The 25,813-nt window shown below is 48.0% G+C and overlaps 1 protein-coding gene and 1 non-coding gene across 2 annotated transcripts; both read left to right on the forward strand.

Moving 5' to 3' along the window:
* The first annotated feature begins 2,201 nt into the window (after window positions 1–2,201).
* Window positions 2,202–25,813, forward strand: LOC133370535 (leucine-rich glioma-inactivated protein 1-like). Its single transcript, XM_061596983.1, has 9 exons — window positions 2,202–2,943; window positions 4,392–4,463; window positions 6,370–6,441; window positions 10,079–10,150; window positions 11,049–11,120; window positions 13,738–13,907; window positions 19,292–19,456; window positions 20,261–20,769; window positions 24,121–25,813. The coding sequence occupies exons 1-9, from the start codon at window positions 2,750–2,752 to the stop codon at window positions 24,424–24,426; spliced, it is 1,632 nt and encodes a 543-aa protein (XP_061452967.1). The 5' UTR covers window positions 2,202–2,749; the 3' UTR covers window positions 24,427–25,813.
* Window positions 17,205–17,323, forward strand: LOC133371054 (5S ribosomal RNA). Its single transcript, XR_009759255.1, has one exon. It is a non-coding gene; the product is annotated as a 5S ribosomal RNA (ribosomal RNA).

Here is a 25,813-nt window from a genome sequence, read left to right on the forward strand (position 1 = left end):
AAGTACAGGGACCCCTGGAGATCTCTTGCCTCTTGGAGACTGGGGTGGAGTGCAACAATATTATGCTCATTGGATGGCCCAAATCCTAGTATTATGGAAATTATGTGCACCATACATAATTTTATACACCCCTATCATGCCCCGCTTACTGTTTTTTTCTCTAAACTAGAGATTCCCAAACCGCGGTCCATGAGCTTCATTCAGGTGGTCCACGGCATGTCCACATTAAATATTCAAACTTATTTTGAACTATATTTTTCTTGTTTCTTTTATTCCTTATATTGTGTTTTATAGTATTATAGTTTGCATTCTGTGGAAGACAAATTGTGGTACTTTAAAATACAATATAAGAAAGAAAAGAAGCAAGAGAAATACAGTTCAAAATCACACAGCATCTATCATTGCAATTGCTACAAGGGGCAGAAAAATCATGAAGTGGTACGCCAAGAACCTCAGCAATGTTCAAGTGGTCTGTGGGAAGAAAAGTTTGGGAACCTCAGTGTTCCAAACTAAAAAAATAATAATGTTGCAACCTTTCCTCATAGGGAAGTTGCTCCAACCCTTTGATCATTTTGGATGCGTATTCTGCTTAGTGGGGCCCTGGATTTCTGTCCTGATGGCACTGATGGCCAGCTCCTCTGTAAGAAGCAACATTCAAAGTGAGCGCCAGCTGCAATGTGTGAAAACTGCTCATGTAGGGTTTCTATGTGCTGTGTGTGTATGCAGTGTTTATGTCACAAGTACATGTTGCCAGAGGTGTAGTCGTCCAGAGTCTCAGGGGCTCTTAGACCCTTTACTTTTTTAGTAGCAGGGTCCCTATGTCTACTATACGCCAATCAGCATGAAAGGGGAGTGTGTTAGCCACTGAGAAGAGTCTTCTAACATGCCTCCTTGTTCTTTCCTGCTGATTGAAGCCAATCAGAGTTAAAGGAGGTGAGTCAGCCGCTGAGAAGACTCTTCTCAGTAGCTAACACTCTCCTCTTTAATGCTTATTGGCTCATAGGGATATCTACTGTTGTGGAAGAAGGCATTAACAGGGATCTCATTCTCAACCCAGCAGCAAAAAGGAGAGGTGTGTGGCTGTGACTAACATGAAGGGACCTGAACTGAATTTGCCACTACGCTACTGCATGTTGCGTTCATAGGCAATGAAGCCATGACTTCCAAGGGCACACTTTCGCAGCAGGAAACCCGCAAGAGAAAACAGAGCCTGATCTATCTATCTATCTATCTATCTATCTATCTATCTATCTATCTATCTATCTATCTATCTATCTATCTATCTATCTATCTACAGAGAGAGAGAGAGAGATTGCATAGGCTTTCTTATGGAGGAGTTTGTAAATGTGTGAAACTGACTGCAAGCCTTACCCTTAACCACTGCTCCCTTTTTTTTCATCTCCATTAGGATTAAAAAGAACGTCGGAAGGGCCTATTGGATCAGGCCAGTGGCCTATCTAGTCCAGCACCCTGTTCTCACAGGGGCCAACCAGATGCCTGCAGGAAGCCAAAAGCAGGAGATGAGCGCAACAGCTTGTGTTCCCCAGCAACTAGTATTCAGACGCATACTGCCCCCGACTGTGGAGGGAGTACATAGTCATCACAGCTAGTCTTCTCCTCCATGAAAAAAGGGGGATATTTCTCTCCCAGCTCCATAGAAATCGTGGGGTAATGGATGCCTCCCTCTGAAGATCTGCAACACGCCATCCCCACTTGTGATACCCTGCAGCTGGCATCACAGCTGCCTCCACCAGATTGGATTCCTACATTGAGCATCGAGTTCGACTCGATGGTCAGGCCCTTCCCAATTCTACGATCCTATGATTTTACAGTGGAGGGAGCACCCAGTCCTCCTGGCTAGTACTGGCCATTAATAGGTAGCCTTCTCCTCCATGCATTTGTCCAATCCTCTTTTAAAGCCATCCAGGTTTGTGTCCATCACTGCCACTTGGGAGAGCAGATCCCAGAGTGTAATTATGTGCTGGGTGTGATGATAATTATTTCACCATTACCAATGCCACCACTCTTCTCCCTCCGTCTCATTTGCCTCTCCACTGTAGGCTGGTCGATGTGCAGCCCAGAGCTTGCATTCCTATTGGTTGGCAGCTCTCTCTCTCTCTCTCTCTCTCTCTCTCTCTCTCTGTGTGTGTGTGTGTGTGTGTGTGTACACGCGGCAGTGATGTATCTGCGGGGACAAGAGCCCAGAAGAGGGAAAGCGAGGAAGAAGAAGAAAGGAGGGGAAGTGGGTGGAAAGCTGCATTTGTGCTGGAGAATGAGATCTTTGCAGTTATATCTTTTATATTATCCCCGGATTGATTGATTCTCGTTTCCCCCCTACTCGATGGAGAAATAGATCGATTATATCTTTTGTATTCGCATAAGAGGGTTTATTTTTTTTAATAATAATCAATAATCATCATCCTAAGAGCAGGCAAAGCGGGAATGGGTTCTGGACTGCAAAATCAGCAGGCAAGGGCGGCGCGGCGGCGGTGACCAGGAGGCGGGACAACCGAGGGGGAGGCGCACCTGGGTCCCTTCCCCGTCGCCGGATCCAGGGGCAGGCGGCGGCGGCGAGCGCGGCAGAGGAGCTGCTGCTTTTAACGCCAGCGCGGAGCCCGGCGCGATGACGACGGACAGGCGGAGGAAGGTGGCGCTGCCGCCGCGGGATTAGGGCCAAGGCAGCCTCGGCGCGGGGCGCTTTGCCGGAGGGAAAGGAAGAGGCAGCAATTCAGCCCGGCTGAGCGGGAGGATGGGCTGGCGCCTGGGGCTCGGTGGGGCCGGCGCCCCGCTGCTGCTGCTGCTCCTCCTGGCCGGGCAGGGCAGCGTCGGCCGGAGGTACCCGAAGCGAAAGTGCCCGCTGGGCTGCACCTGCACCAAGGACACGGCGATGTGCGAGCGGGTCAAGGAGATCCCCCGCGATCTGCCCCAGAACCTCTTCTCCCTGTAAGCGCTCTTCTAGCCGGGCGGGACGCGGGGGCAGCGGGGCGGGGGGAGGAGGGGGGAGGAGGCTTGGAGAATCCCCCCCCTCTCCACACTCCGCGAGGATCTTTCGTTCCCTTCCTCTGGCACACATCACCAAATGAGTATCTCCCCTCCTCTTGCTTGGAGAAGGTGGGCCGCAAAGAGTTAAACGGGTCTGGGGGCGGGAGATTTTTATTTATTAATTTCATAAGTCTACACATCGTTCGGGGTGGCTTCGGTTCATGGGGAAGGGTCTGGGGGAGGGGGTTGTATCCTAAAAGTTTGGGGCCAGTGCTTGAATTGTTTTGGGGAGGGGATGATGTCTTCAGCCCCCCCCATTCATCCCCTCAATTTCAGCCAAATCGTGCCCCTTCGAAAAATAGTTTCCTAAGGGGGGGGGCTGTCACAAAAGAGAGGGAGGGGGAAGGACTCCTTTGCTCCCACACAACCCAGTTGGGACAATGGATGGGGAGGGCAAAAGGGTCTTATTGCCCATGAGAATCAGCAACCAACCCGTGGAGTGAGCTGATGCTTTCTCACCCCCAGTGCTTGTTCTGGCTGGGCATGGGTTTGTATGGCTGGCTTCATTTCAAATAAAGGCAAAAAGCCCTGTCCAGGGAGCTAGCACAGAGTGGAGGTTGATCGCTGATGGTGCATGCTCTGCTCCTCTCCCCACACGGAGCTGTGGTGCAGTGTGATGGAGGATTTGTGCCATGCTAGGGACATGAATTTTTCACAGTGGAGACTCCCCATCTCCTTCCTAAATTGTACTAGGCTGGCGAGCCAGAGAATCTACCCCCAGGGATTCTATCCCTTACCTTTTCCATAGAGCAACACCTGTGGGGAATGTTTAAGAGGCAGGCTACCTAAGGACAAACCCGACTGCTATCTGCCCTGATGGCATCCAAGGGTCAGGAGTCAATCACGGGTGGGCTCAGAACCTCGAGTTATGCTGAAGAGACCGCCCGCGTCAATATCTGCAGATGTCTCCTGAATTGCCCAGCTACTGCATAGATGCAGGTGTGCAGCTCCCTGGAGGTAGACCCCTGGAAAGCAGGCGCGGGAACCACAGGTGGAAAAGCAATGTGCACGCTAGCTACAGAACACCCCTCCCCCCCCCATCCTCGCGGTGGCTGCATAAAAGAGAAGCAAGAACAGAGGCGGATTAAAGCACCATCCTCTCCATGCAGCGATGAAGGATTTTGGGAGGCGAGCACAACAGCAACATTAGGGCTTTGAAAGGCTGTCCCCAGCTGATTTTTGCAGGGCTACTGTCAGGGATCTTGGGGACTGAGCTCCTTCTGCCTCCACAGGGTCTATTGAGGTGCTGACCAGGCTGCTTGTGCCATCCCTATTGGGGCCCTGTTGGTTATGCAGCTTTCCTCCATAATCCAGTTTCCCTTCCTCCCCCCTGCTTTCTCTCTCTGCAGGTCTATCATTCGCTCAGGATTCACTGAGATCTTAGAGGGCAGCTTTCAACATGTGCCATCTCTTCAACTGCTGTAAGGATCCTGACACCTCGGTTGTGAGCGTGGGATGTGTGTGTGTTAAAAGAGTGTATGTCCAGCATTTCTTTTGCTTGTGCCTGTGAAGTACATGTGGATCTGTTCCTGTAATTAGCTGCCTCCCTCTCAATTACCAGTGTGTCTGTTTACATGCCCTGTGACTGAATCTCTTCACGTGTGCCGCCAAGTGAATTTGTACTATTTCACACACTCTTGCTTTGAGTGAGTGGGTCAAGGAGTGTGGAGCATGTAGCCATCCTGTGGTATGTATACAGCAGGTGTGGGGAGCCTTTGGCCCTCCAGATGTTGCTGAACTACAACTCCCAACATCCCTGGGCATGCTCGCTGGGGCTGATGGGAGTTGGAGTCCAACAACATTTGGAGGGCCACAGGTTAGGAAAGGCTGGTTTAGTCAGTGAGAAAAAAAATCATCTAAATTGAGTAAAAGGTGCTCCCAGTGAATCAGTCAGCAAATTTTTATACAAGTACTTTTTATAGATGTGCAAGTGACATCTTAAAAAAGGCATTCCCTCCCGTGTGAGAGACCGAAGGCAGAATGTCTCTCCTAAAATGATGCCTGCTGCAACAAATGTGTGCATTATCGAAACCTCCAGATAAAAATATAGTTTTCTTTAGAATGAATATTTTCTGCAAATCAATGCAGATGTCATAAACTCAGTCAATTAATTGACTCAAAGGTGAACCATTAATCAACAAAGATTTCTGTAACGGAGCCACAGGCCTGCAATCGATTTGCCTTGTGCAGATGCCCATGTGAGTGTGGATTTCACAAGGGCCCTTGGAGTATTTCACAGGCTCAAGCAGGCTTGTGACTTAGTGCCCCAAAGAGTGTAAGCATACTGGTGCCCTTCATTTGATTGCATGGAACATGTGATGATGTCCACTGGTCTGTGGGTGTGTCCCTATGAGCATGCCTTTTTCACATATGTGAATTGTATTTGCACATTTTCACTGGTGCTTGCTGGTGCCCTACTCCGTAAGTGGTGAGCGAGTGTATTTTACTTACCAAAGGCATAGCCAAGTGGGATGGAAAATAGTAACTGAAGCCTTCATTCCCATTTGCATGGTTCTTATTGGCATGATGGCAGCAATTAATTTAAAATTAAACAGGTTTGAGGAACCTTTGGCCCTCCAGACTACAGCTCCCATCATCTCTGACTATTAGGCATGTGTACTTGGGCTGGTAGAAATTGTAGTTCAGCAACATCTGGAATGCCAAAGGTTCCCCACACTTGATTTCAAGAGAGAGAGAGAAAGAGAGAGAGGTGCCTGCATGAAACAGGAACCTTTGATCTGGAACCCCCCTAGTTACAGGTGTGGATGGGTGAAAACTATCTACATGTATTCCACAGAGAAAGGCATTCCCTCTGTATGCTGCCATCTTTGTCATTCTGTCACATATTCCAAAGCAGATCCCTGGTGTTGAAGAACAGATTTTGGGGGCTAACCCCTGCTGAGCTCTGGCTAATCACCAGAGCAAAGGGGATTGCAGGAGGGGCCCTGGCATAATACTCTAGGCATCCCACTGGATCTCTCCACACAGCCAGGGGGTGATTGCCAGGTCCATTGCCTTCCTGCTGATCCTCCTCCCAGCTTGAGGTGTCCCAAGATCGTGATACCTGTGGGATAGCTCCCCACCATCTATGACTCTGCACGGACACCAAATTGTGACTGTGCTTTAACTCCTTTGGTTAGTAGCAACAGTCAACCTTGTTATCATGTCTTCCTGAGTCCCAACCCTATAGGACACCTGCATTCTTTAAGCAGAATGCCACTCTTTTGGATTCTAGCTCCATCCTCTCTATCTTCCATCCCAAACTTGGTTGCCTTCCCCTTCATCCCTCCCAGTGTCTGACCTGCCTGCTTCTTCCCCAACTCCTAGCTTGATCACTTACAACTCCCTGGAACTGATCGGGGACGACGCCTTTGTGGGACTCATACACCTGGAGTACCTGTGAGTGTACAAGGGTGGTGGGGTGTCACGGGAGGGCTGGGGGGCAAGCATGCAAATTTAGGGTGAAGTGGAATGGGATGAGGCATAAAGAGCTTGCAAACGTCATGGGATGCAGGGAAACTCCTGTGTGAAGGCAGACGTTTGCTCCTTATAGAGGGAGTCAATTTGGGAGGGGAAGGGATTGTGATGAATATAGGAGGAAGGATTGAGTGGCTATAGGAGGCGAAGCCATATTGAAATAAGACACACAACCAATTAAAAATCCTTTTAGGCGATTAATCATCTGGACATTTAAACCTGATCTGAACCTCCGTCTGAAGGTGTGTGTAAGAGTTGCATCTAAGAGAGAATTCCTCCCAGAGTTAGGAACATAGGAAACTACCTTAAACTGAGTCCCACCACTGGTCCAGCATGGCCATACTGGCTGGGGCTGATGGGAGTTGTAGTCCAAAACATCTGGAGGGCCCCAGGTAGGTGAAGGCTGGTTTAAATGCGTGTACATATTTAAGCCATTGTCTAGTTTGGCCCTCAGTGTACTGGCCAAGCAGCCCTCCTTCCCAACTCCTTAGGTATGAGAGGCCCCTGGGCAAAGTCCACCCTGGTGGGCCCTTGTGATGTTCCTATATTAATATATATATGGTAAGTGTTGGTTGTTTAGAAGATACATGGTAAGTGGAGTGAAAGAGGGGGAGTGAATGGGCAGTAGAATGCGAGATGATTGGCTGAGTGTTTAAAATGGCTGAATGTATAAAAGGAAGAGTGAGAGTGGAATCTGGGGGGGAGAAGAGAACTGAGTGGATTGCTTGGTGGGGTTTAGAGAGTTGTTTGCCAGGAGGGAGGTGGAGTTCGGATTAGTATTGAGTAAAACCATATGCTTATGTGCCTTAAGAAGAAATCTTGTTAATCTTGTTAGCTTTGTTATCTGTAATAAATACTTAATTTGGTTTACCAAAGGCCTGATCCTTGGCTGGGGTTTCACAGACCAGAAGGGAGGGTAAGGTAATGACCAAGGCTGAAGGGGAACTGTAACAAATGGTGGCAGCGGTGAAGAGAATAACAATACCAGTATTCAGAGTCTCTGGGAATACTAGTATTGGGACGTTACTGGTGGTTGCCTAGCAGGGGGATCTGTTGAGATCTGTGCTAGAGCGGGGAGAGAAACCATAAGAGAGAGCGGTCCGGACTGGCGGAGTCCCTGGTGGTGCCTAGTGACAGGCAGTAACCACGAGCAGGTAGGAACCTGACAGGGAGAGCCAGGGAAGGATGCCTCACAGCCCTCTCCTCTGGTAGTCGGGCCTTGGAGGCCATAACTTGCAGTGATGGCATCAACAGTGGCATTGGATGGCTGAGGGACGTCCTTTTAATTTCCCACAATACCCCAGATTGACTCTCCATCAAGGGCATTGTGGGAAGTTAAAATGGTAGCTATACTTAGCCCACTGGTGCTGCTCAGAGCTGGGGGGGACATAAAGGGGATCCAGGACAGGCATCAGCAGGTGATCTACTAGGGTTCTAGGAACACAGAAGCTGCCCAGGGATGCCAGGTGCTTACACCGGCCCGGTCACTTCCCTGTATCAAAGTTAAACTTTGTTTCCTACAAACAAAATTATCATGTGCTTCTCCTCTCATTTTATCTTTTCACTCTCAGCATTGCTCCCCTGGAATAATCAAGATATTAGGAGCATAGGAAGTTGCCTTGTGCCGAGTTGGACCATTGGTCCATCCAGCTCAGAAAAGTCTGCACTAGGGTAGCCAGGGTAGTGCCCTCCATATCTTGCTGGATTACAACTCCCATCATTCCTCACCGTTGGCCATGCTGGCTGGAGCTGAAGGGAGTTGGAGTCCAACAACATCTGGAGGGCACCACATTGACTACCCTGGTCTATACCAACTGCCGTAAATCTGGCAGGCTTGAGTTGGGGAAAAGAGGCCAGCAACTACAGTAAGCGTAAATACTGGGTAGGAAGAGCCGAGAGAACAGATGAGTCCTTTGGGAGTCCAAAGTCAAGGTATCGGAGATCCGATTAGGCAGGGCAGGGTCAAAGACATGGGATCACAAGCCAGGCTGGCTAGGAGAAGACATGGAAGGGTCAACATTGTTTCCAGCAAAAGCCCCAAGCCATTCACAGCCTTTTAAGCGCCACGTCTGAGGCCAGGTGTTTGCAATCAGCCTTCCTTCTTTCAAGAGCTTGTGGTTCTTAAAGGAGTCAAATGCCTCCATTATTCCAACACCTGTTGGTGTCTCCTCTCTGCTGGGGTCGACGTAGCTTCCTGGTCGCTCTCTGAACCTGACAGGATGGCTCCAGTAGGGTCCTGTTCCTTGTCTGAGGGCAAAGAGTCTTGAGCTGCCTTTCAACTCGTCCCTTCCTCTGGGTCCGAAGTCTCCCATTCCCCTTCATCTTTTGAGTCCTCTGAGGGAGGCATTGTTATGTAAATTGGTATAAATATTAGCAGAGATCATCAACGGTCTGAGATGCATGTGTGCCAGTATGTGCGTTTACCTCAGTAGCAGGCTTTTACCCCGCATTCAGATCACTGAGACTTAAGACTTAGTAAAATAAGAAAAGCTACTTTATTTATAGAAATACATAGTAGATAGAAAGAAATATCTAGTTCTAACTAACGAACTAAGTTGGCGGCGCAACGCCCAGGCTTGGGAGTTGCCATCGTGGCTCAGGTGGGAGAGAGCAGAGACAAAGGTGTCTCCTCTCTCTCTCGGACAGTCGAAAAAGAGGAGAGGGGAAAGGGCAGAAGGAGGAGGGTCAGATACACTTCCCTAAGCATATCAGTCTGCAACGGAATGAAGTCAGTCAGAGCATCACAGGTAAAGGTAGTCAAGCCATCTGGAGGACCCTAACTCTATCTCCCTTCTGGAACATAAACAAAAGAACAAAACAGGAGTTGTGCTTGCCCCACTTCCAACAGGCATGACACTGGGATCTTGTGCATGCAAAGCGGATGATCTATCACTGAGCTATGGCCCTTCTCCTAATTGTGCTTATTAGGACTCTGATAGAGAGTTGAGATATTTGGGGAGCTATTTTTGTATTTGCCTTCGGGGCTCTGACTCTTTATCCACATTACATATCAGTTTTATGCTATCATGGTTTTCCCCAAAGAATCTTGGGAATTGTAGTTTGGTGAGAGCACTCAGAATTCTCTATAAGATTCCCAAGCTCCACCCTCCCTCCCTCCTCAGATAACCTTTCCTAAAATTCTCTGAGGAAAGGGAACAAGCCATCCAACCAATAAGGGTTGTATCCAGACGAAGTTGGTTGAACTTGGGCCCCGCTGAAATCAATGGGACAAGTCATCACGACTTAAATTAAGTCTTATTGATTTCAAGCAACTTTGGGTTGTATCCAGTGCTAGTCCTACTCAGAGCAGACCCATTGAAATGAATGAACATGACTAAGTCAAGTCCATTAATTTCAATCGGTCTACTCAGAATAGAACAAAATTGGATACAACCTTGAATCTGGATCCAACATATATAGCTTTTATAGATAAGCCTTGCCATTAAAGCCATGAAAATCACAATTAAAATGAAACTGGCTACCTCTTTTTTTCATTAGTTGTCTCTCCACTGCTTTCCCCCCCTATTGGTGACTGAAAGGGTCTTCTCTCAACTTGTAGGTTCATTGAGCAAAACAGGATTGAAACTATCTCCAAGAACGCCTTCAGAGGTCTCAAGAACCTTCTCCATCTGTGAGTGACTTTTATTTGGTTTAAATGAAATAGAAACAGTTTAGTAGTTCTCTTTCTTAGCAAAGTATATATTTCTCAAAAGCGGAATGAGAATTAACCATCCCACCTTCCCCTCATACAGACTAGCTGAATAAAAGAACAACTGAGACAGTTCTTTAGTAAAAAGTATTAAGAATGTTTACTCACAATCTTTCATATGTTCAGGAAAACATAGGCTCTAGCTTGGAGAGACAAGATAGAAATAGGTAGTAGATTTAGTCCATGATTGGGATCATCTGGGAGAGAAAACTGTGGATGCTTCTCTCTCCTGTGGCATAATGGAGAATTATGCTAATAAGAGAACAACATGTCTTAACAAAGAAGAGGAAGAGAATGGAATTAACGCCTATAAGTAGGAGGTTACATCACAGTAAGCAAGCATAGAGGTGTCCCCAAATTCTGGCTAGAAGGGAATCTCCCTATTAAAGGCATGCAAGCTTTCTTATCCCAACAACTTTTTGGGGCCCACTCCTAGTCCCTGTTTAACCCATAATGCAGTCCCAAATAATCCCACTTCCAAGCATTGCTTCCACTCATCCACCCCATAGCTTCATGCTTGTCCTCTCCTGCATTTTGCCTTATAACATCTTGTGTGTTTGCTCAAACACCAGATACATGTAGAGCATGTGTGGGGGAGCCTTGGCCCTTCTGATGTTGCTGAACATCAGGAGGATCCCATGCTGCTGTGCACCTTGATTTGGGGATGGGATGGGGGGCGCCATTTGATGTTCTACCTCAAGATGTCTTTCTATGGTTCTGGTTGGTTCCCCTTACACCTATTCCCCATTACCTTTGCTCTGCCTCCTTCACATCCTTCCCCAGTGTCCTACAAAGGTTTCCCTGTTCCTCTTTCCTACAGGAATTTGGCTAACAATAACTTGAAGACCTTACCGAGACATCTGTTCCGGGGCTTGGATGCTTTGACTTCAGTGTGAGTGTGGGGCAAAGGGAAGAAGGGGGAAGGAAAGTTATAGGTAGGGGGCACTTCCAGACCGTTGCTATTTTCGGGCGAGATTCAGTCACTGCCCAGCAAATTGAGGTTTTGCAATTATAGCAAACTGGGAGATCTTGCACAGCAAAGCTGCTTTCCCCCAAAGATGGAACTTTTTGTAGGAAGGGAAGTGTTGGGGAAATGCATTGCACAGTGCCGGATAACACTTGCTTTGATGCAATGTCATCCAACCTCTCCACAAACAAACCAGAATGAATGCTCCTTACGTAGACAATATCAGCCAAGCTCCCTGTGAACAAATCAGGATGAATGCTGAATAAAGAAGTCATCTGGGAGTGCTGGTAGCGATCCAGCCTCCTCTCCACTGCTAGTAAGGAGTACAGTCAATGCACATTGGGTTCTCTTGCAAAAAAAAGCCGAAGGGAAGAGCTAAATATCACAAGTTCAGCCGGTGGAAATTATTTGCTTGCTTAATTGTGCACCCACTTGCACGAGTGGTGACAGTTCATCCAAAACAGTGGCACCCTAAGCTATGTCCAGGAATCTAAGACTAATTGCAAAAGGACGCAACGGTTGAATGCAAGTAGAAAGAGAGCAGGTGGGTCACTGGTTATCAGTACTGGTCGACAGGGGCAATGGAATACAGCAAGGATAGCCAACATGGTGCCCTTCAGATACTGTTGGACTACAGCTCCCACCAGCTGCAACCAACATGGCCAATGGTCATTGCTGCAGTACAGCAACGTATGGAGGCAGTGAAGGCTGGTCTGTTAGGGCAAAAGGGGCACTGCCCCATCAACCTCACTCTGGTGGCCCTACCTGTAAGCTCCTTAGTTTTGGTGTTGCCCTTGTAGAACTCAGCAGGGAGGAAGATGGGGACAAAGCGCAAATTAGTTGGCTCTGCCTATCATTGGCTCAGACTCTGGGTTACTGCTAGGCTCTCTGCCTTCTGTCCTACCAGTCCCAGTTGGCACCAGCCACCACTGTCTTGAGGGCACCCCATTGGCTACCCCTAGAATAGGGAATGGGGTTTGTGTGGGGAGACAATGATGTTTGCTGAAGCCCTTTCCTGGCCTTGAAACCACTCCTGAGCCCCCTTCCCCCAATTCTTTAGCAGGCTTACTGTAATCACGAAAGATTCTCTGTGCTTCCATGAGGTCTAGAAACTTTGTTTCTTTGACGTACAGGCACAAAACCTCGTGAATATGACAGATGCATCTGATTCTGTGGTGGGAGTCAGACATTAGCAATGCCTGAATTAAACCTTCAGTCCTAACTGCAGTTAGCCTACCATCTATGTAGTCTTCCCCCAATGCTGTCCTCTCTGCTGTCATTTGCAGACTGAAGGTCTGTTCGGGTATTAGCACTTGCTTTACTTAAGAGCAAACTCTGAGCAGGTGGGAATCAGGGCCGGTGCCAAAGGCCCCTGTGGCCCAGCCCCCCCCCTGAAGGGTCACTCTTTAGGGTGGGAGGGTAGCGACCCTGCTGAAGATCGCAGAGAGGGAGCTCCCTGGCATCCCCCACCATAAAGACCACATGGGCCCGTGATGCCTGGATGCATATCCCACCAACTCTCCCATTGCGGCGAATGCTGTGCACTCATACCTGCCATCAGCCAAGATGGTGGCCGAGACTTCCCTAAGGGGCTGATGCCCCTGTCGCCATCTTGGTTGATGGCAGGCATGCACATGCAGTGCACGGGGCATTCACATGAAGTGACAGGAGAGGTAGGTGGGGCATGTGGGTGGGCACCACAGGCCCGGGGCAGGCTGGTGCCCAAGGGCCCAGTCATGCCTGGCGCTGGCGCTGGTGGGAATGGTAGGTCAGGACTTCAACAACTTTTATGTTTATGTGCATTTATGTGCCTTAACACAGCTTGGTTGTCACGATTTTCATGTGGTTTGTTTTTCAGGTTGTTCTGTGAGATTTTTTAAAAAATCTAATTTTACATACGACTTTAGTGATGGGATTTGGATGACATTTTATTGTATTGTTTGTTTTATAACCTTTTGAATGTGAGCTGCTTTGTGTGTGTGAGAGAGGGGGGGGGAGAGGGAGATAGAAAACCTTGCTGGCAATGCACAAGTTGCACGTTCAAGGTCCTTGTATTAATTTACAAAGCCCTGAACAACTTAAGTCCTTATATCCCAGTTCGATCACTGAGATTATCTGCAGAAGCGGCTTTGGTCGCCCCCCCCCCGCCCAAGTTGGTGAGGCTTATTTAACATCGACACAACATCAAGCCTTCAGTGTCGTCAGCCCAGTTCTCTGGAATGCTCAGCCAACAGAGATTCAGCAGGCGCCTTCTGTTTTAACTTTTAAACACCTGCTGAGAACCTTTCTGTCCCACCAGGCTCATGCAGGGCATTACGAAGATGTCGTTTTGCAATAGTTGACCTTTATTTTTACTGTATTATTAATGGTTTTTACCGTATAGGTGTTTGTTTGTTTTTACTTGTTGTAAACCTCTTTGATGTTTTTAAATGAAATAACAGTATATAAATAAATGATATAAGATAGTAAAGATGCTGGGTTCACTTTTTGCTGGCTTCAGGCTTAGCGTGGGTCACAGTCAGACTGGTTTCTCTCCTGGCAGGGACCTGCGGGGCAATGCTTTCCACTGTGACTGCAAGCTCAAGTGGCTGGTGGAGTGGTTGGGCCACACTAACGCCCAGGTGGAGCCCATAGAGTGCCGGTCACCAGCCGAGCTGAACCGCACCAGTCTCAGTGAACTCCGCCCTGGGGGCTTCAACTGCATCACCACTGGTACGTCGCCTCCTTGTTCTCTCTGTTTCCCCCACTGAGGAGATCCCCTTCCCCTCAGGCCTGAAAGTCTCGCTCCTCCATGCCTCAGCAGCACCATTTCCCCCCTTGGGGCAGCTTTCCAAACTTTATTTATTATCAGTTTGGGCAGGTGTGGGGAACCTTTGGCTCTCCAGATGCTGCTGAACTACATGTCCCATCATCCCTGGCCATTGGCCATGTTTGCTGGGGTTGATGGGAGTAGCAGTTCAGCAACATCTGGTGGGCCAAAGGTTCCCCACATCTGATTAGGGCACAGTCCAAACCTTAGCTGGGCCAGGCAAGGCACAATCCAAGCCAACCTTTGTGCTGTGATGTATGGGGTGGTGGAGGGAGAAGCTTAGGCAGCAAATAGGCCCATATTGGGCCCAAAGATGACAGCAGGGCCAGCTTGGGATCCAATGGATGCCAGGCAGGCTCAGCCGCTCCCTGTCTCCCAGAACACCCTGGTTTGTGGCTTTCTGCCCACTTAGCATTCAGTGGGTGGAAGGGGGAGATTCATGCCAGTGGCACAATGCTGGAATTACTCTGAAGGAGAAGGCTGGGTGGAGGGACACCTCTGGCCAATCCACCCCGTACATCCCAGTGCGAAGGTTGGCTTGGATTGTGCTCTTTAGCAAGCAACATTTGGGAATGGACCATAGCTCAGTGGTAGAGCACCTGCCTTGCACTCACAAGGTCCCAGGTTCAATCCCTGGTGTCTCCAGTTAGGGTGGGGAACGTCCCCTATCTGAAACCCTGCAGAGGCATTGCCACTGAGCGCAGACAATAGTGCACTACATGGACCAATGGTCTGACTCTGTATAAGGCAGCTTCCTACGTTCCTAACCTCTGACTTTGGCCAGACTCATATGTAGCCTGCTGTACAAAAGTGACAGTCACATCCCAGTCATATCAAGGGCTCTGCCCACTTTGTTTCTTATGTTCTTATCATATACTTGTGAATACCAGTTGCTGGAAACCGCAGGAGGGGAGAGTACTGTTATGCTCAGGGTCCTGCTTGCAAGCTTCTCATAGGCATCTGGTTGGCTACTGTGAGAACAGGATGCTGGACTAGATGGCCTTTGGCCTGATCCAGCAGACTTTTCTTATGTCCTTATGTGAACTTAGAAAAACAACAACCATAGCCAGCAGCAGAGCAGACGTTGACAACAATGTTGGGAGGTGCTTTTCCCAAGGGTCATTGCTGTGTGGTGGGAGGGTGATTTTTATGAGGATTGTGGTTGGGGAGGCAAGGGTTAAGCCTCACCTTCCCACCTTCTGTAGTCCTGGCTGAAGGCGCTTACAAGCTAAAAACTGACAGAGCAAACAGTGGAGGAAGGGAAAGAAAATAGAGGCAAGGGTACAGACTAGAGCCAAACGCTTGCAAATGCAATGCCACCTTTGCGATGGAATAGCCTTCCTGGAGAGGCTCGCCTGGCACCTTCTCTGCATACTTTTCAGCCCCAGATGAAGATCTTTGCATTTGACCTTTGAATTTTAAACTAACCTTGGACTGTTAGGACCTAGTGTAGTTTAATCTGGTCCATAAACAGTTTCCTGTTGCCTCTTGTGTGGACAGATGGATGGGTTTAGAATTTGTTTTTCCTGTCTTTTATTGCTTCTTGTTCATTTTAGTTTTTATATATTACATTTTGAATATCATCTTGTTTGTTAGCTGCCCAAGGAATACTTATTTATATGGCTATAGACGTTAATAAATAGGTAGCTCTGTACAATAAGGCAACAATGATAACAATCAGGACCTATCCAGACAATGAAATCAGGGGTGGGAAACCTCAGGCCTGGGGGCCTCATGTAGCCCTCTCTACCTGGCCCTTGGAACTCTCCTCAGGCCACATCCCTCACTGGACCTGTTGCACACCTTCCTTGCATGTTTTTGCCTGGCTAGAATATGCCCTTGAACTCTGATAATGTCGCTTGATTGCCTGGATGGAGGGCAGAGAGGGGAGTGCGAGTATGTGTAAAATGATATAGAAAGAGGTGTGTGAGTATGGGTAGAAACTAGCCTATTGTGCAAAGATACAGTTCACATTTGCAGAGCTTGGAAAAGGTACTTTTTAAATCTACAACTCCCATCAGCCCCAACCAGCATGGCCACTGGAGTGGGCTGATAGGAGTTGTAGTCCAAAAAAGTAACTTTCCCAAGCCCTGCATTTGTTGCTGTGCCCAGTTTTGCCTGTACCATACCAGTTTTGTTTAGTTTATTTGCCTCTGGCCCCGCCCACCACTGGCATGCAGTCCCCATAAGGTTTCCCCAGAAGGGAATGTGTTCCTTCGGCTGAAGATGTGGCCCTTCGGTTCCCCAGCTGAAGAGACTGCAGTGAGATTGTTCTTTCTACCTTTATGTAGGGAAGGGGGAGATCATTTCAGTTCACATGAAAAGCAGAACTGATCAAATCTACACTTTCTGAAACAATATGAGAACCAAAACACAGTCATCCTCCAAAATTGGCATTTATCTAAATTTTGCAATGTAGTTTTCCAGTGTTGTGTTGTGTTGAAATTTCCTCACATGAAAGACACAGTTGTTCCAGGAAGCAGACGTAGGGCTCCTTTTAGGCATTCATGTATTGTGCATTCATGGTCATTTGTGCTTACCACGGTATTGGGGCGATCACCTGCATTCCCACGTTCAATATCACCTGGACCTGCAAAAGTTGCAGGGCGAAAATCCCGCTTTGTTTTCAATCCGTGCATTTCCCATAGCTTTCTACTGAAATCCTGTAACTTTTTATGCCACAAATGTTCAGGTTTATTTCCCCCCCCCGCTTTTGTTGTGTTGCAGTGCAAGAGTGCCCCTCCAGTGAAGTAACATTAGGGAAGCATCACAGAACTTACAAAGCGGAATGATGTGTGGACGGTCCAGTATGAATCCACCACTAATGCACTATTATCACATCAATGACATGTTGCAGAACATACTTGCAAAAACAAAACACCAGTCTGGAGGGGCAGGGCTGAAAGCTTATCCCTGCCCGCCTGCCCCCCCCCCCCGTCGACACACAATTGCCCTACAGATGAATAACGTATGGCTTCAGTCTCTCAGTATTCCATGCCATTGGGTTATTATGGGGCTGGGAGGTTTTGGGGAGAAGAACACCCAAGTCCCCTTAGGATTCTTTGTCTTCACATATTTTGTACTTGTACGTACCTTGAGGTTACCCAACATCTGTCAGTACTTTTTTCTCATGTGGTGTGGTTTCGACTGCATGAGCATAGGAAGACTCAAACTGGTATTAACATCTAGATAACCATAAGGGCTACAGCCATACTACCCTAAACACGCCCGATCTCATCTGATCTTGGAAGCTAAGTAGGGTCAGGCCTGGTTAGTACTCAGATGGGAGACCGCCTGGGAATACCGGGTGCTGTAGACGTGAGAGGATAGCAACAGTAAACCATCTCTGAATACCTCTTACCATGAAAACCCTATGAATATGTATATATATAAAATCATAGGGTCACCATAAGTCGTAAGGCATATAACCACCACCACCACCACCACCAGAAGGGACTGAACCCAGTGGTATCTGGGGACCATTGGGACTGGCAGGGTGAAAGACATGGAGGCCAATGGTAGGCGCAGCCAGAGCCAATGGCAGGTTGAGCCAACTAATTCTACTTTTATCCCCATCCATCTCCCTGCTGAGTCCTACAGGGGGCACCACTGAGATTAAGGAGGAGGAAGCCGATGGTCAGGGCCACTCCCTGAATTAACTAAGCAAGAAGGCAGGCAGGTGGACGCTGGCTGAGGATAGACTGAGATTGGTGGGGTAGTGCCCTGTTTGCCTTAATGGAACAGCCCCATAAGAACGTAAGACGAGCCTTGGTAGATCAGGCCAGAGACCCAGCTATGAAAACCTCTATGCCACAATAAATCTGTTGGTCTTTAAAGTGCCATAGACCTCTCTGTTGTTTTTGTCCAGGGATGGCTAACCTGTGGCCCTCCAGATGTTGCTAAACTGCAGCTGCCATCGTCCCTGGCCACTGGCCATGCAGGCTGGGGCTGATGGTGGGAGTCCAATGTAAGAAGAGCCCTATTGGATCAGGCCAGAGGCCCATCTGGTCCAGCATCCTGTTCTCACAGTGGCCAACCAGGTACCCACTATGGGAAGCCTGCAAGCGGGACCTAACTGCAAAAGCCCTCTTCCCAGCCATGCTCCCCAGCAACTAGCATTCCTCCAACAACTGAATGAACCTATAAGGAAAACGGCAGCCTGCGATGCCATACATGCCGTTATATATATAGGCAATTTATATATATGGCTTGGCCAAGATTCTTGGCCAGACAACTGCTGGCAATGGGAACTCAAGCAACATGGCAGTGGCTGGCCACAGGTTCTACTTGTTCTGCCCCTTCTCAGTGAGCAGGAAGTAGGAGGGCAAGCTGTCTCCCCTAATCTGATACCCGAGACAGGTGGCTCATAACAGGGCTAGCCCTGGGCTTTTCAGTGATTATTAGCCATGATGATAAGCAAAACTCCACATTCAGAGGCAGGATCCCACTGAAGACCAGTTGCTGGGAGCAGCAGTAGAAAAGGACTATTCATCCCTTCATTCGCTGTTTACAGGCTTTCCTGAAGCACCTAGATAGGCACCTAGGGGACAGGACACAGGGCTAGATGGGTCCTTGGATAAGGCAGGAACCTTTTTCAGCCCAAGGGCCATATTCCCTTCTGGGCAACCTTCTGGGGGCCACAAGCCAGTGGGGAGCATGGTCAGAGGCAAACGTGGTACAGGCCAACAAATGTGGATGTTACATTTGTACAGTGGGTTAGTTTCTACACACACCCTTCTCTATCCTCCACCCAGAAAAGTAAAAGGCACTATCAGAATTCGAGGGGCACATTCCAGCCAGACAAAAACATTCAAGGAGGCGCAAAGCAGGGCCAGTGAGGATGTGAGCCAGGGAGGGGGGGATGTGGCCTGCAAGGGCCAGACAAAGAGGTCTGAAGGGCCGCATTCAGCCCTCGGTCTGAGGTTCCTCGCCCGTGAGATAAGCCATAGTAGTATAAAACCAGTGGGTTGTATTCCAATAAGCTTTGCTTAGAGCAGACCCATTGAAATGAATGGACCTAACTTAGTCGTGTTTATTCATTTTAGTGAGTTTTCTCTAAGCAGACTATCACTGGATACAGCTCAGTTAAAAATGTGTACAACTGGCAAGATAGTTGTATGTTTTTTTTTTTTTTTAAAGGAAGGGCAACCCTTGGAAATATGCCCTTATTGATGAATTGTGTGCCAGCCAAACATCCAAATTTTTCCAAGCTGGACCGTTGAAGCCCAAAAGAAGAGGAGGCGGTCCTTTTCTACTCTAGTTCTAACATCCATCCTCTTTCTTACAGACCTTGTTCTCTTTGATACGTTGCTGGAGCAGTCACTCTCAGTAGAAACCTTCACCTACAAGAAGGAACAGAACATAGTGATTGCCCACCCTTTCACTGGCCGCTGCAGCTTCTTGGAGTGGGACCACGTGGCAGGGAAATTCCGCTCCTATGCCACCATCAACGGTGAGAAATGCATGTCCTTCCTCTGCCAACACCATCCGAGACTATGTTACATCACAGGAGGCAGCTGAGCTGTAGCTCAGCGGTACAGCATCTGCTTTGCATGCAGCAGGCTGCAAGTTCAAATCCCTGGCATCTCCGGGTAGTGTTGGGAAAGCCTCCTGCCTGAAACCCTGGAATGCCACTGCCGGTCAGTGTAGACAATACTGAGCTAGATGGACCGATAGTAAGGCAGATTCCTGTGCTCCCAATTAGCGGGCAAAATCAACAGCACAACACTGTGCCACGCAGCAAAGACGGTAGCAGAGTGCATGCAAATGCTATTTGGAGAATTAATGTTTGTAGGAGGGGGTCATTTGCATCCCAGGTGCAGTGTAAGAAGAACTTCTGATGGAGTTGTTTATGTTGAAATGGTGCGCTGTGTTGGAGATGGTAGGCCAGAGATGGGAAATCCATGCCGTCACTGGACGCTGTTGGACTCCGGTTCCCATAAGTCCTGACTGGCATGGCCAGTGGTCAGTGATGATGGGAGGGGTAACCCAACATCTGGAGACACACACACACTCTCTGTATACAGACTGCCTTGTGTTTTTATGCTATAACGAAACAGTTAAGTTCATTCACAAGAAGCTGTCTCTCTTCTTGTGGAAGCCAGAGAAGACCTCAGAATCTCTGTAGTACAATACAGAACACTTTGCCTATGTTCCACGAGCCTTCTCCATGGTTGCCGTTCCTTTTAACGACAGCATTTCTGACGTCAGGCTTCAGTAAAGAGATTGCTGTTCATTCTCTCTGTGCTATTCCTAGGTTCCTCCACTGTGGTTTGTAAACCTCTGGTGATCGAGGACCAGCTTTTTGTGGTTGTGGCTCAGCTGTTCGGAGGCTCGCACATTTACAAGCAGCACGAAGCAGCGGCTGGAGGGTTTGTGCACATGCAGGTTATTGAGGGCTCACGTATCCGCAAACCGAATGACATCGAGGTCTTCCGCATTGAAGGAGACTGGTACTTCATCATGGCTGACAGCTCCAAGGCTGGCTCCACCACCCTGTACCGCTGGAATGGTCACGGCTTCTACTCCCACCAGTCACTGCACCCATGGTACCGCGACACAGATGCTGAATTTCTGGAGATTGCTGGCAAACCCCACCTCATCCTGGCCAGTAGCTCCCAACGCCCCGTCGTCTACCAATGGAATAAGCAGGAGTTTGTGCGCCGCACAGACATCCCTGACATGGATGATGTCTATGCTGTCAAGCACTTCAAGGTCAAGGAGGATGTGTATGTCTGCCTGACCCGATTCCTTGGCGATTCCAAGGTGAGGCTAGTGGAATGATTACTAAGTTCTATTTTGCTTCTCAGGAGGGGGAAAGTAATTATACTAGGTGAAAAGATGTTGAAGCTGCCCTCGGTCCACTCTCAATTTACATCACAGCATGTCTCTGAATGAAGAGGTGTGGCTGTTGAAGCTGGTGCTCTAGAGGTAAATGAAGCCCCATGCAGGGAAATAGATAATGGAGAGTTCCTTAAGTCTCCATTCAAGCTTGCTCAGCTGCATTTTTAGAACCACCGTTTCCAAGCCATGAGAAAAACTAGTTTCACTTATTCCATATTAGTCAGACTTCATCTGGAGCATGGTGTCCAGTTATATTTTTTTATTTATTATTTTATTTATATCCCGCCCTTCCTCCCAGCAGGAGCCCAGGGTGCCAACCAGTTCTGGGTTCTATACATTAAGAAAGTAGCAGACAAACTGGAATGGGTTCAGAGGAGGGCAGTGAAGATGGCCCCTAGTGTGGAAGCAAGCCCTGTACAGAAGGCTGAATAAACTGGGTGTGTTTAGCCAGGAGAAGAGAAGACTGGAAGATATGACAGCATATTCAAATACCTAAAGGGAGGGATGGCGGGATCTGTCAATTTCAGTTCTCAGATTCTCATTTTTCCAACCTTCAGTTCAGTTTGCCACATTTCTGCAGTGATTAGTATTTTTTTTTAAAAAAAATCTTCATGAAAATTGTTCAGCATTTTAGTGCAAATTTTTAACACGTTTGTATGCAGTTTTGACTGATGAATACTCCTTTGGAAGCAATTTCTCCTAATATAATGCATGTTTGTATGTTATTTTCACCAATAGATTCATTTTAATGCACACTTTCCCCCAATATATGCATTTTTGTAAACATTGGTTGGAGAACTGCATTGCAAAATTTGGATACAGGTATATTTCAAAGGATGTCTGTGTTTCAGTTGTTCTATTGCTCTGGAAAGTGCAGATTTGATAGTGACGGCATGAAGTGCAAAGAAGTGAATTTCTCTTCCCTCCCTACCTGAAGGCTTGTCATATAGATGAGGACAAAGGCTTGTTCTCTATGCCCCAGTGGGCAGTACTAGATTACAATGGGTGCAAGTCACAAGAGGGTAGATTTCAGCTAAACTTTGGGAGAAACTTCTTAACAGAAACGGGAAGAGCAGTTTTTCAGCAAGGTCCACCTACTTGTTCATTGCAGGAACTACACTGCAGGATGCAACTACAGCAGAAGACTCTGCCTTCTGCTGTCAGACAGTTGGTCCATCCAGTCCTGCATTACCTGTCCCAGCCTTCTCCAACCTGGTGCCCTTCAGATGTTTTAGACTACAACTCCCATCATACTTGACTTGGGGAAGGGCTGTAGGCTGTATGAAACCCTGGAGGACAATTACCCGTTAGTGTAGACAGTACTGACCTAGATGGATCAACAGTCTGACTGGGCACAAGGTGGCTTCCTATGTTTCTATTACTATTGGCCATGCCTGCTGGGCCTGGTGGAAGCTGGGAGTCTGGAGGAAAGCAGATTGACTGAGAGGCACTCAAGACCCCTGAACACAGTGTAAAGTTGGATAAAAGACCCTCCCATTTATGACAGACTCAGTGCATGCCAGAGTATGAGAGAAGGGAGGGAGCAGGGATGATAATTAATAACGGCTGGTTACCAAGGCCATCCAAAGTGTGAACTACAGTTTAGTCTAAGAACAGGGAAATCAGTCAAGCACATTCACTTTTTCAATGTACTGAATTTTACCCTTCATAATCCTAAAAAAAGAAGAAGTTTAGACTTTCAGTGCAGGATCAGTACTTCGGCATGGTTCAGAGAGCACCTCAGTTCAACAAACCATTGTATCGCAGCCTGAGAACATGCCAAGTGGCTGCACAGTCCCTCCTCCTCCTCTCCTTGTGTGCTTCAGCATAGATATCCTCATTTGTTAAACCGCAGTTTCCTTGGATGGCTTAACTGGGAAGCGGTGGTTTAAGGCTCCCTAGACACAAGGATCATAGCCTGGTTTATAAGCAGCGCCTAAACCATCATTTCCTTGTTCAGGCAACAGTAGCCACTTAGCTACCCATTGCCCAAAAAAGAGAAATTTATAAAAAAAAAAACCACGAAAAACAGGACACTGCACAGTTTCCGCATGATAACTTATATGCATAGATATAAAACTTAGAAATACTTACTATAATTTAAATAGATCTCACCACAGCGGGGAGCATCAGGTGACCTGTGTGCCTGCTCAGACTGTGCGCCAGGTGCTGTTAACTGCTGGTGGGCAACTTTAAGTCCCCTCTTGCTCTCCCTTCATAAACTGGACTTGAGCTGAGTGGACCTTCAGACAGACAACTCTTCTATGTAAAGGAGGGCATATAACCGCTCCAGTTTGGACGCAGTGAGAAACTGATTTAACATTAGGATACCAGTGCTGAAGCCAGGCATGCGGGGGAGGGCGGGAAGAGGTGCTCCCCAGGCACATGGCCCATCAGTCCAACAAAGCTTCGAAGCCAGTGTGGTGTAGTGGTTAAGGTGTTGGACTACAACCCGGGAGACCAGAGTTCAAATCCCCACACAGCCATGAAGCTCACTGGGTGACCTTGGCCAGTCACTTCCTCTCAGCCTCAGAGGAAGGCAATGGTAAACCCCCTCTGAATGCTGCTTACCATGAAAACTCTATTCATAGGGATGCCATAAGTTGGAATCAACTTGAAGGCAGTCCATTTCCATTCCATTGGACCAAAATCCATCTGAATGGGGGCCTTAACTTTCCACCATGAGATTACCAACATTCTAGCGGCCATCAAGAAAGAAACGAATTCAGTACCCTTTCCTGGCTGCAGTTCTTTTAAGTAGTCTAATTCAACAAGCACAGGTTTTGCACTGGTGCGATTCACATACACTGCCCCCTCCCCCACACATTACCTTTGGACAGCTCTTGGTTCACAGCTTGATTAGCAGTAGGATATCCATCTATATCAAGTACATGAAACATTGCCACACAGAGGAGGGCCGGGATCTCTTCTTGATCATCCCAGAGTGCAGGACACGGAATAATGGGCTCAAGTTGCAGGAAGCCAGATTTCAACTGAACATCAGGAAAAACTTCCTGTTAGAGCCATATGACAATGGAACCAATGACCTAGAGAGGTAGTGGGCTCTCCAACACTGGAGGCATGCAAGAAGCAGCTGGGCAGCCACCTGTTGGGAATGCTTTAATTTGGATTCTTGCACTGAGCAGGGGGTTGGACTTGATGGCCTTACAGGCCCCTTCCAACTCTACTATTCTGATTCTATGATCTCTGCCCTAAACTTTATGGATGTTCTTGCCAAGGGGCTGCACTCACAAGGGTCTCTGCCACCTACAGGTGATGCACTGGGATGGCTCTATGTTCCGAGATGTCCAGCAGATGCCTTCCCGCGGCTCCATGGTCTTCCAGCCACTGAGCATTGCCGGCTACCGCTACGCCTTTCTAGGCAATGACTACTCCTTCAGCAAAGTGTATCTCTATAACCCCATCACAGGGCTGTTCCAGCACTTCCAAGAGCTGAGCACCCAGGCCCCGCGCTCCTTTGCCCACCTCAACGTCGACAAGCAAGACTTCCTGATCGCCTCCAGCTTCAAGGGCCAAACACATATCTACCGGCATGTCATCATCGACCAGAGTGCCTGACCCCGGCGATGGCAGGGTCGAGGATAAGAGGCAGCCACCATGGGGAGAGGAAGTGCAGGAGTGGAGCCAGCCCCTGGGGGAAGTGCAGTGCCAGAGGCAACCACTAGGGGGACAGCACGGGATGCAGATGCTGTTGAGAGTGCAATTCTCCAGTGGCACCAGGAGGGGGAGGACTGGGTAACAGCTAGCCAGTGGGTGGAAGCCAGGTAACTGAAGAGCCATAATCACTAGCATGTGAAAGAAATGGCAACAAGAACAGTCAACAGGAAGCTTTTTTTTTTTTACCCACTGGAATAAACGGATCCTGTGACTACTGGACATAGCAGGTCCAAATAGCCCACACCACACATTTTGCAGTGGGGCTAAACTGAGCATCTTCACAGATGGGGGCATGTCAATTTGGAGAGGCAAACCTTGCTTAGAAACACTCCGGATCTTGTTCCCAGGCAATCATTTCTTCGGCATTGAAAGTGTGGATGCTCTCCCTTTAATTTCTTGTTGTAACATGAAGATTTGTGTTTTCCCTCCCTCATCTCTTTTTATTCTCTTTTTAAAGGGTTCAGTGGAAGCAATTGCCCATTGCTTGTTCTCTCTGCTTGCTTATTTTCCTACATTTTTCTTCCTTTTTAAAATGCATGATTAAAAAAAATGTTTGGGCGATCCAGCAAAAAGTAAGCTGCAACCCGATGCCCACTTATCTGGGAGCAAGCCCTGTTGAACTCCATGGGAGCTACATTTATGTGGAAGCAAGTCTTGTGGCATTCAGTGACACTCCTAAACAGGTGCATATAAAAAAGATACTCAGTTTGCAATTACTGGCTGCTGGGTTGCATCAAATGTGTTTTCAATGGCTGTTTTCAGTCTTACAGGTTTTTTTATATATCTCTCATTTTAAGCACTACACAGTGTCAGGTTGTTAAAGCACAACTGAAGCATAAGCTTAACTTTTAAGCACATAAGGCATCCCCACTCCTCTTGATGTGTGGAGGGGGAGAAATTCAAGGGGGCACAGGGTAGGATGGACTCACTGATAGGATGGGTGGGCAGAAGAGAATACAGAACTAGAGTAGGCTCCAGTGAGATGGGTCCTGGACCCAGACATGGGTCACGTATATAAGCACAGTGTTTATCCTTTTACCTGTAAATAACCAGCATGTTATTCAAATCCATCAATCCTTCTCCAGTAGCGGACAGCACTGAGCTATAAGGAAAACATGCTCTTACCGGAATGGTGAGGATATCGAACTGGCATCACCTGGGCTGAGAATACCCAAGAGGTCACTCCTGCAATGACAGGCTGGTATCCCCTTCTGTCTCCCATTCGTGAAAGTGGGATCCCACAACGTATGAGCAATGTAAATAAATAAATAAATAAAGAGTATATTGT

Source organism: Rhineura floridana, chromosome 15, assembly GCF_030035675.1.
Source record: "Rhineura floridana isolate rRhiFlo1 chromosome 15, rRhiFlo1.hap2, whole genome shotgun sequence".
NCBI lineage: Eukaryota > Metazoa > Chordata > Lepidosauria > Squamata > Rhineuridae > Rhineura > Rhineura floridana.

What these genes read in the sequence shown, in the direction of transcription:
- LOC133370535 (XM_061596983.1), top strand. Translation starts at nt 2,750, where the DNA reads ATGGGCTGGCGCCTGGGGCTCGGTGGGGCCGGCGCCCCGCTGCTGCTG. An exon ending in CTCATACACCTGGAGTACCT is followed by an intron (nt 6,442 to 10,078) that starts GTGAGTGTACAA and finishes CTCAACTTGTAG; the next exon opens with GTTCATTGAGCAAAACAGGA. An exon ending in TTGGATGCTTTGACTTCAGT is followed by an intron (nt 11,121 to 13,737) that starts GTGAGTGTGGGG and finishes CTCTCCTGGCAG; the next exon opens with GGACCTGCGGGGCAATGCTT.